The sequence below is a fragment of the Brachyistius frenatus genome, unplaced genomic scaffold (genome assembly GCF_029030835.1).
Source record: "Brachyistius frenatus isolate BFR_SWC_R1_liver_20210118 unplaced genomic scaffold, ASM2903083v1 Contig_191, whole genome shotgun sequence".
Classification (NCBI taxonomy): domain Eukaryota; kingdom Metazoa; phylum Chordata; class Actinopteri; family Embiotocidae; genus Brachyistius; species Brachyistius frenatus.
Window position 1 is genome coordinate 522,501 of NW_027210790.1, and position 10,710 is coordinate 533,210.

General features: G+C 48.7%; 1 protein-coding gene across 3 annotated transcripts in view; it reads right to left on the reverse strand.

Annotated features, from left to right (window-relative positions):
• The window catches only part of fhod1 (formin homology 2 domain containing 1), a 21,821-nt gene extending 12,070 nt beyond the window's left edge, over positions 1–9,751 (reverse strand). For all 3 annotated transcript variants that reach the window (XM_069718382.1, XM_069718381.1, XM_069718380.1), the window contains exons 1-7: positions 9,449–9,751; positions 6,623–6,729; positions 5,993–6,057; positions 931–998; positions 580–685; positions 368–462; positions 29–140 (exon numbers count right to left, since the gene is read on the reverse strand). In XM_069718382.1, coding sequence (XP_069574483.1) covers positions 29–140; positions 368–462; positions 580–685; positions 931–998; positions 5,993–6,057; positions 6,623–6,729; positions 9,449–9,613 — 718 coding nt within the window. In that variant the 5' untranslated portion in view covers positions 9,614–9,751. The remainder of the gene's footprint in view (positions 1–28; positions 141–367; positions 463–579; positions 686–930; positions 999–5,992; positions 6,058–6,622; positions 6,730–9,448) is intronic.
• Positions 9,752–10,710: the final 959 nt, after the last annotated feature.

Sequence of the window (10,710 nt, forward strand, 5' to 3'; positions counted from 1 at the left end):
GTGTGTGTGTGTGTGTGTGTGTGTGTACCTCTTTGTGCGTCCACCATGTTGACGGCTCTGATCAGTCGAGGACTGTTGGACTCGGAATACTCGACGAAGACGATGAGCAGCTTCAGAGACGTCTTCACCACCAGACGAGACTGGAGAGACACAAGAGACACACTGAGAGTTTGTCCACTGGGAGGCGCTCTGGGACACATTAATGCATCATTTCAGAATAAAAACTTTCAGCAGCAGCTTTGTTCTGAAGGTTTAAACAAGACATTTATTTTGACTGGTTGTTACATTATTTTTGTCTTCTGATGAATCAGGAGGCGACTGATCGGGTATTTGGTGGAATTGTGGCATTTTATTTTGAAGGACTCACCAGACTTCCTGTTAGCGTGTAGAGCCACTGAACCGTCTCGTTGTGGTTTATCACGCCGTTCATCCCGTCCACAAACAGCATGATCTGACTGAGAGCTGAGGGACAGACGGACAAACAGAGAGACGTGACGCAGGAAGCAGCACTAAGAAGGAGGAGAAGCCTCGTGGTGGGTGGAGCCTGCTCTAATGCTGGCCGTGTGGGCGGAGCCTCACCTCTCAGGATGTAGTTCTGGTAGTTGTGGTCGGCCTCGGCTCCGACTTTGATGAAACATGCGAGACCTTCAGACGCCACGAACTCTGGAACCAGGTCTTTATCATCCTGCAGAGACGGGAGAGCTGTGAGAGACCTGTCCCCCCGCTAGAGGCGGAGGTGTCTCCACCTCTAGTGGTGTCTCCGCCTATAGACACCTGTCCCCCCGCTAGAGGGCGGAGCCACAGAGAAAGAAATGGTTCATGTTCTGAGACACAGGAAGTGACAGCTGTCCTTTTAATCCTGCAGGTAAACTGGTCTGACTCCGCCTCCAGCTGCTGGTCAGGTGGTCACAGAGGGGGTCAGTGTGTTACCTGGAACAGCTGTTTGAGGGAGAACAGGGAGCGTCGGAGCTCTGGACCATGACAGTTGTACAGCTTCTCTGAAACACAAGAAGAAGAAACAGAAAGTCACTTCACATCAGCGAGAGGGTGCTCCGGTCAGGAATGAAACCATTTCCTGTTTGTTTCCATTAGAAGTCGCGACCTCTGACTCACTCCGTGTTTAAAACTCAGCAGATTGGAACGACAACACTTCAAAGTTTACCAAACAAGAGCAGAACAAGACATTTTTACTGCAGCAAACACGCACACGTCTCCAACTGAAAGACCAAACTCCATTCAAATATCTGCTGATTTAACATCAGTCTGCATTACTGCAGAATCTAAATCCCACATCAGAGCAGCTGATATGAATCTGCACCAAACTCCATTCAAATATCAGTCGATTTTACACTGTTTACAATAAATCAGAAGAAAGCTCTTCTCGTCCAGAGTCACTTTTTACTTTGACGGGGAGGTTCAACAAACCAGCTCGTGTGTTCATCAGACAAACAGCAGGTGGCGCTGTCGATCCAGAGCAGAGGAAAGAGGGCGCAGGACGTTAATCTTCATCATCTGTAACTGGATGGCGAAGATGAGGAGCTGACTCCCAACGGTTCGTGAGAAAATGACTCCGGGAACATTAAACACAATAAATAGAAATGGGACAATTACCGAGGGCCGTCCGGCGTGACAGGAAGTCATGGGTTGTCATGGCAACGGGGACCGTAATAAATCTGTGCCCGACTGAGAGTTTGGCCACCAGAAGCTGCTCGACACAACAAAACACTGCGACTGTCATGTCACAGGAGTATGCGAACGTGAACTCTCCACGCCGCCCTCGAACGCCTCACTGTGGAACAGACAGTAGAATCGCACTCTGCTGCGAGAACACTTCAGGAGTCAGAAGGTTTTAAGACTTCCTGTTTCACTGCTTCAGCTCAGGTTGTTTTCCTCCCACAAACCAACCTGCTGTGATGTCACTGTGACGTCCCCAAATTATAATCACCTCGTCAGTCTAATCTTTCCTCCGGCGCCCCCTTCAGGACAAACTTCACATTTCTAGCATCCACTTCTGGTCAGAACCAGAACCAGGTCCCAACCTGCCATGACATCATGTGGCGGTTTCTGACATTCAGCCGTCGCCATCTTGTTTTTTGACCATATTTGGACGAGCTGGGGGCGGAGTGAGGATACTATGCCCCGCCCACACACACACCGCAAACCTGACTGCATGGTTGAAACTGTGTTTAGGAAAGAAAACCCGTCTGTGTCCATCCTTCAGCCGACTTTCTGATTCTGGTTTGATTACTGATTGGTTGATTTGTCCGTCCAATCAGATATGAAGCCGAGAACAGCAGGAAGCTTCATCCTGATGAAGACTCTCCGTCTACTGCCGCGTGACTCAACGAATACTTCACGGCCTGACGTGACATTCTGAAACCGATCAAACCCATAAATCTGCTGTCGGCTGCACAACGACACAGTTTCCCAACCTGCGGGTGGAGACCCTACAGACGGACGCTCGATAACCCCACAGGGGTCCATCAAACGTAGAATTATGAAAATATGTTCCGTATAACTTGTTTTCAGCAGCAAACAGACGAAGCGTCACTTCTGTCAGCGGTTTCCGTCCAAAGTTTCAATTTTTTTTTTAATGTTTGTTAAAGTGTCAAATACACAATTTTTATATATTTTTTGAAATGTTATCTGCTTTTAATGTGTGATTTATTTTTTCATTGTGTTGTGTTTGATAATGTTTCAACCTGTAAAGTGCCTTTATAAAGCACTTTATAAATAATATGCATTATCATCATCATCATCAGTTATTTAAAGACACTGAACATCCAGTTCTTACAATACAACTTTACAGCAACAGTTTACGTCAACAGCTGAGGATTAAAACGAGCTATAATGTTCACTGATGCCAGCTGTGTGTGTGTGTGTGTGTGTGTGTGTGTGTGTGTGTGTGAGATTCCTGTGTCCTGACTGCATCTCCTCAGACCGAACTGTTCATGTCTATTTTTAAAGTTTCTGTTTTTTCTAACTCTTAAAGCAGATATTTGTTTTTCATATTTCACTTCCTGCTGCATTTTAAACAACAACTCTTCATCATAAATATAAACAACCAGTTTATCGAGCTAGTTTACCGCCGAATACTCAGAGGTCAGAGGTGACGAGCTCTGAGTGCAGATGTTTTCAGAACCCGAACAAGACGTTTTTTCCTCGTACAGTTTAAACTTCTCCCTCCGTTGCCATGCCAACCGCCTGCTCGTCAACCGACTCGGAGCTCACCAGTTCCCTGTGCACACATGTTGGAGGGGAGTCGTGTTCACGTGGAACACGCTACGCACACAGAACTCCTCCAGCATTCGTATTCATCTGCGGTCTATTCGATCAGGTTCACCTTTAAACTCCGTCAGTGTGACCTCTGACCTCCGAGCAGAAGTCCATTCAGAAGTCGAACACTTCCAGAGTAACTCCTGGTGATCAATCAGTACCATCAGAGGGACACAGGAAGGACTCCGTGTTTATCCTGCACACAGGAAGTGAGCCACTTAAACCCAGTGTGGTATTTCCTGTTAGTCGCAGCTGCTAATCGAGTGTGACTCAGCAGGAAGTTGTCTGTTTGGAGGAAACCCGTCAGGTCACATGACCTCCGCAGCGACGATCAATAAACACCGATCGGCGTGATGGTGGGTCCGTCGGATCGATCAGGCTCTGAGGATCTGAGTCGGAGCCGGACGCTGCTCTGAGGGCAGTGAACGCATCGTTACGCGTCATGCTGTCGTGGTGTGTTTACATTCCTGTCAGAAAACAAGACGCTCTCGTGATGCCTTCGAGTGCTCCTCGTCACGTCGTCTCTCTACCCTGGGACGACATCCGACACCTGAACAGACGAAGAGACATTCGACCTTCTTCGGTTTACGGCTCGATGACTTCACGTCTCATTAAACTTCAGTTTAAATTTATTTTGATGATTTATTTCTTGCTGCAACCAAAAACCAGCAGCTCTAAATAACTGCTGTCAATCATTAAGGAACAACTTTTACTTCAGTGGTGGTGGTGGTGGTGTGGGGGGGGGGGTGCTGGGTCAGATGATTAATCTAATCCTCAAACAAACACACACACACACGACAATCAACACACACACACACACACACACACACACACACACACACACACACACACACACACACACACACACACACACACACACACACACACACACACACACACACACACTAAACAAAACTGGGAAATCCCCTGTGGAGCAGGAAGGGCGGGGTCATGCAGGGCGGGGGTAGTGTGTGTTTCTGTGTTTCTGTTTCTGTCCCAACTTTTTTTGGAAACAGGCTTCTGTGTGTCTTCATAATATCATTAAAAGATTCAGAGAATCTGGAGAAATCTCTGAACACAAGGGACAAGGCTGGAAACCAATATTGGATGGTGGTGATCTTCGGGCCCTCAGGCAGCACTGCATTAAAAACACACTATTCTGGAGTGGAAATCACTGCATGGGCTCAGGAACACTTGTGAAAACCATCGTCTGCGAACACAGTTCATCGCTGCGTCCACAAATGATGTTAAAACTCTCTAAAGAAGAAACCAGATAGAAACACGATCCAGAAACACCGCCGCCTTCTCTGGACCGAGATCATTGAAGATGGACTGAGGTGAAGTGGACAACTGTCCTGAGGTCTGATGGATCACGATCTGAGATTCTGTTTGGAAATCATGGACGCTGCATCCTCCAGGTTAAAGAGGAGAGGGACCATCCAGCTTGTTATCAGCTCAGTTCTAAAGCCAGCATCTGTGATGGTACAGGGATGCATTAGTGCACATGGCATGGGTAGCTTGAACATCTGGAAGGAAGCATTAATGCTGAATGAGATATTCAGGTTTTGGAGCAACATATGCTGCCATCCAGACAACGTCTCTTTCAGGGAAGGTCTTGTTTATTTCAGCAGAACAACGTCCAACCACATTCTGCACGTATTCCAACAGCATGGTTCTCTAGTAGAAGAGTCCGCTGATAAACTGGCCTCCTGCAGTCCAGACCTGTCAATCATTGAAAACATCTGGAGCATCAGGACATGAACAATACAACAAAGGAGACCCTGAACTGTTGAGCAGCTGAAATCCTCTATCAGGCAAGAATGGGACCACATTTCACTTTCTAAACTCCAGAAACTGGTCTCATCAGTTCCTCTCGGTGAGACGCTCCCGTTTCACACTCCGACTATAAAAAGCTGCTCACATTGTTTCGGAGCCTCAGAGGAAATAAAAGTGACGCCTGTCGGGCTTCAACTCGCTGCTCGGTGTCCAGCTGCAACACAACGAAACCGCAGAGAGACGGAGAGCTAAAAATAAAAACCCCAACATCAGACTGAGGTCTGCAGGAATGAGGACAGCAGAGGACTGTTCTGGAGTCAGCAGCAACAGAAGAATCACAAACTCTGCTCACTTCCTCCACAGAATGTCCCTTCACAATAAGAGCACAGAATAGTTTCTGAAGGCTCTCACTGTCGGGCAACGGTGTTCTCTAAATACTGCCCTGCTTTTATTTTGAAATGGACAGACGGGGGACAGACGGGAGGACACACACCAGGAGACCCCACCGGTCAAAGGTCAGAGGTCACAGAGACACCGGTCTGGATGCTGCAGATGTGCTGAAACATCACGAGGAGTCAAAGACTCGTACTGATGCTCGGTCGGCTCCACGTCAGCCCGTTTCCACGGCGACGCCGTGTGACACACAAACAGGGAACAACACGAGGACGCGGCGATAAGAGGCCGAGACGCCGCGGGACAGCAGATGATGAATAAAGCCGCTGTGAGCCGAAGACAAACCGCTACAGAGACGTCCTTTAAAAACGATGAAGACTTCTCGCTCTTCATCGCAACACATTCAAACACTCAGCTGGAGGAAATCCTCCCGCTGATGGCGTCACTGCGGTCAGACTGAAAGAGGAGAAGTTCTCCTGACTGAGAGTTTCCTCTGAGTCAACACCAGGAGGGGGAGGGGGGAGGGAGGGAGGGGGGGGATAATTACCCAGGATGCAGTGGACGCGGACCGACAGCTGAGTCCTCAGGATCAGAAGAGGCTTCTTCCCTTTTCTGTGGAAACATCAGACAAACTGTTACAGAGTCTTCATGACAAACAACGGCTCAGTTTTTTAGCTGTGAGATCAGCTGTGAGATCAGCTGTGAGATCAGCTGTGAGATCAGCTGTGAGATCAGCTGTGAGATCAGCTGATCGGTGCTGACAGACAGTCTGAAGAAGAAACTGATCCCAGAACAGTTTCCATATAAAATGAAGGCAGCAGAGTGGAAACTACGACAGTATGGAGGGAGTGGGGGGGGGGGGGTCACTGTTCTTACAGTCTTGTCATACACGGTTTCCAGAACATGACGTAAACAGCTGATTTTAACCTCAAACACACACACACACACACACACACACACACACACACACACACACACACACACACACACACACACACACACACACACACTCACACACTCACACACACACACACACACACACACACACACACACTCACACACACACTCACACACACACACACACACACACACACACACACACACACACACACACACACACACACACACACACACACACACACACACACACACACAGGTAGAGTAAAGCTGTTCTTACGCTACGTCCTCGTAGAAGTTCTCCAGCTCGTCTCGCTGCTCGGACAGAGATGAGTCGAGGTCCAGATAGTTTCCATTGGAGGAGAGCTGGAGGGTGGAGTCCTCCACCTGAGGGGGAGACGTGAGGGTGGAGGTGAGATCAGCAGACGTGAGGGTGGAGGTGAGATCAGATCAAGAGATGTGAAGGTGGAGGTGAGATCAGGAGATGTAAGGTGGAGGTGAGATCAGGAGATGTAAGGTGGAGGTGAGATCAGGAGACGTGAGGGCGGAGGTGAGATCAGATCAAGAGATGTGAAGGTGGAGGTGAGATCAGATCAAGAGATGTGAAGGTGGAGGTGAGATCAGGAGACGTGAGGGCGGAGGTGAGATCAGGAGACGTGAGGGCGGAGGTGAGATCAGGAGACATGAGGGCGGAGGTGAGATCAGGAGACATGAGGGCGGAGGTCAAAGGGCATTTTCTAAAATGCGTAGTTTTCCTCCTGCAGCAGAAACCTTCATCATCTGCAGCCTGAGCTCGGTGACTTCCTGTCATGTGACTCAGAGCCGGCTGATTGGACGTTTTAAATTCTCCGTGTGCAGGTGAGTCACAGCGTCGGGTATGAAGTTGAAAACAATCACGGACTGAACCTGCAGGAGAACACGGACCCTCCCCGTCAGGAGGAGGAGGAGGAGGAGGAGGAGGAGGTGGAGGAGGTGGAGGAGGGGGGTTCATCAATGTCGCTGCTCCAGTGAAGCAAACTGCTCCATTAATGTTCCGTCTTCTGCAGGATGATTCTGCTGAGTTGTAATCAGCTGTTGTTGTTTCCCATCCGTCCATCCTGTTTACAGGCTCCACCCTCAGAAGTGGAGGAGGAGGAGGAGAAGGAGGAGGAGGAGGAGCAGCAGCAGAACGGCCGTCGCGGCTCGTATCACCTCTCTGCATCTCGGGGTCGTGCCCCAGGGCATGATGGGAGCAGTTAGCGGTCAGCAGAGGAATGCATCGGCGTGGGACTCTTCTTCTTTTATCTGATGCTGCAGATTCCCAGCGGGACCTGAACGCCTCAAAGCAAAGGGGGGGGGGGGTCACTTGGCGAGATTCTGCTTAAATAAAACAAATGAAGAAGAAGCTGCGAGGGAAGCCGAGCAAGTTGAAACATAAAAACTGCTGAGTCATCGTCTTCATCCCGCTGGTTTAACCCTTTAATGTGACTTCTACACAGGAAGTCACTGTTCATCTTCATCATCTTCATCATCAGTCTGCCTGCAGAGTCTCGTACGCAAGATAAACTCGCCGTCAGTCACGGAGGATGTTGAGGAGCTTCTCCGAGTTAAATGATGTCACGGATGATGTCACGGATGATGTCACATGAGCCTGCCTTTCAGGAGTGTCCCGCAGCAGATGAGCTTTTCTTATCAGCGTTTGGACTCTGAACTCTGACAGAAGACTGAAGCTGCGACTTTATGCCGAGTCAGCGCTGCCTTCACTTCCTGTTTGGGGAAAAAAACAATACTCCGGACACGAAGCAGCATCATTAGTCAGGCAGCCTGACAGGAAACAGGAGCAGAGAAGAAGTCACTCTGCCCCCCCCCCCCCGCTCTGAATCATCCTGATAAACAGTTCTTCTTTCACTTTTAATTTGGCGGGGCAGAGCTGGGCAGAATAAGTATTTTATACTTCTACTGCACCAGAGAGGAAAACTGCACTACAGTCCTCACAAGGCGCAATACTTTTCAGAATAAGAGTTTTCAGTCCAGGTAGCTGTTGAGAGTGACACATGTCAATCAAATGTGATCTGTTTCAGATGAAACAACCCAACAGGAATCAATAATAACCTCCAGCTGCTGCTTCCTGTTGGAATACCAAAATAAAAGCTTTGGTCACTTCCTCCTCCGCTGAACTGGTTTTGGCCCGGGACGAAAAGGTGGAACACAAAAACTCCTGCTGGTGAACACGGAGAAGAACCACCGGAGAACCTCTGGTCCACTGATGTTCAGCTCCAACATAGAACCGGTTCTGGTCTGGAACCTGAATTAACAGTTTCCACTGGAAAAAAAGACAAAGTTCTGGAACTCTTTTCAGGTTGATGAAGAGCAGAGCAGAACTCTGGCTCAACAGAACCAGAGCAGAACTCTGACTCCACATGTGACACCATGTGACTCACTGCAGGACCTTCAGAGCCGTTCATCCTCTGAGGAACATGAATGTCCAAACCTCAGGCAGATGTTTGAGACCTGCTGCTCAGTGAGACCCGGTTCAGACACAGTTCAGACCCGGTTCAGACCAGGCACAGACCCGGTTCAGACCAGGCACAGACCCGGTTCAGATCTCTCAGGTCATCTCTGGCATACTCTGAGTCCACAAAATCAGATCCCAAAAAGCATCATACCAGACTCCATTACAAAATAGAGCATTTTTCCTGAGGAACACATAAATAAAATCAAGTCTTTTCAGCTGAAACTCACATTGATTTCTATATTAAATGATAACAGAAATACGTGTTGCTGAATGTTTTAGATGTTTGACACATGAGGGATTCATTTTAATGTAAATTATTCTCTACATGGTCCAACATTCAAAGACACATTAAATCGAATGATTTTTAAAGGGACTTTGGCATGTGACTATTTTTGCTCTAACGTCTTGGAGCTCTCTGGAAGTTTAGTTAGTGTCGTTAACCGGTTAGTTTCTGTCAGTAAGGCCATGTTATAGTTAGTTAATGTTACTTAAAGTTAGTTCAAGTTAATTAAAATTGTGTTTACGGTCCTGTTCCTCAGCCAAACCCAGTTTAACCAGCTGGACTGATGTTAACCAGGCGGTAACCAGGTAACCAGGTAACCAGTGACCCACCTTCAGCGGCGCCTCCAGGAGGTTTTGGATCCCGGCGATCTGCTCGCTGAGCGGCGTGTCCTCTTCCAGGCTCACCGTCGGAGGTCTCCGGGGTTCGGGAAAGTTCGTGCAGATAAACGGATCCGAATCCTCCAGGTACTGGACCCGGCAGATGATGGACGCCATGGCCGAGTGACCGCGACCCGACTGCGGCTGAGAGAGAATGAGTGGTCGGTGGGGCAGGTCCGTCCTCCGCGTAGAGAGCGCTTTAAATGAGGCGGACGGCCCGGAGCTCCCGGACCTGAAATAGAGCAGGGCTCATGTGAACCCACTTCCGGTGAGACATTTCAAAATAAAATCCATGTTTAAATTTTTCTGTGAAACAATTTGCAATAAAAGAACAACAACAACAACAACAACATGTTTTTATAAGAGTCAGCCCTTCTATGTATGAACCACAACAGTGTTGAAACTTCGTCCGGACCTTTAAAGAACTTCTGACTGCTCGAGCTCCACGACTAAACGTAGCAGTTTTATTTTGAAGGAAATGTCACAGTTCATCCGGTTTGATGAGCTGGAACTTGATGTGTGTGTGTGTGTGTGTGTGTGTGTGTGTGTGTGTGTGTGTGTGTGTGTGTGTGTGTGTGTGTGTGTGTGTGTGTGTGTGTGTGTGTGTGTGTGTGTGTGGGGGGGGGGGGAGGGGCTGGTGACGTCATGAGACCAGCATGGAAATACATAGATGAGTGGAAACACTGAGGAGCTGGAGCTGCTCTGAGGTCGGTTTACAGCTGTGAGTCTGCCAACGACAACACAGCTGAGCAGCTGGCGGGTCAGCATCGCCCTCTGGTGGCCGACTGGCTGCAGCACAGGCACCACACATGGTGAGGTGAGAGATGTTAATAGAGGATACCGCTTCTTACCTCAGTCCTCACACTCTTTGGAGAGGGACAATCAACATTCAGGGATCCGGCCTGAAAGATCCAACGGTAGATACAGGTGTAGGTACAGGTGTGAAGGTGTAGGTAAAGGTGTAGGTACAGGTCTAAAGGTGTAGGTACAGGTGTGAAGGTGTAGGTACAGGTGTGAAGGTGTAGGTAAAGGTGTAGGTACAGGTCTAAAGGTGTAGGTACAGGTGTGAAGGTGTAGGTACAGGTCTAAAGGTGTAGGTACAAGTGTGAAGGTGTAGGTACAGGTGTGAAGGTGTAGGTACAGGTGTGAAGATGTAGGTACAGGTGTGAAGGTGTAGGTACAGGTGTAGGTACAGGTGTAGGTACAGGTGTGAA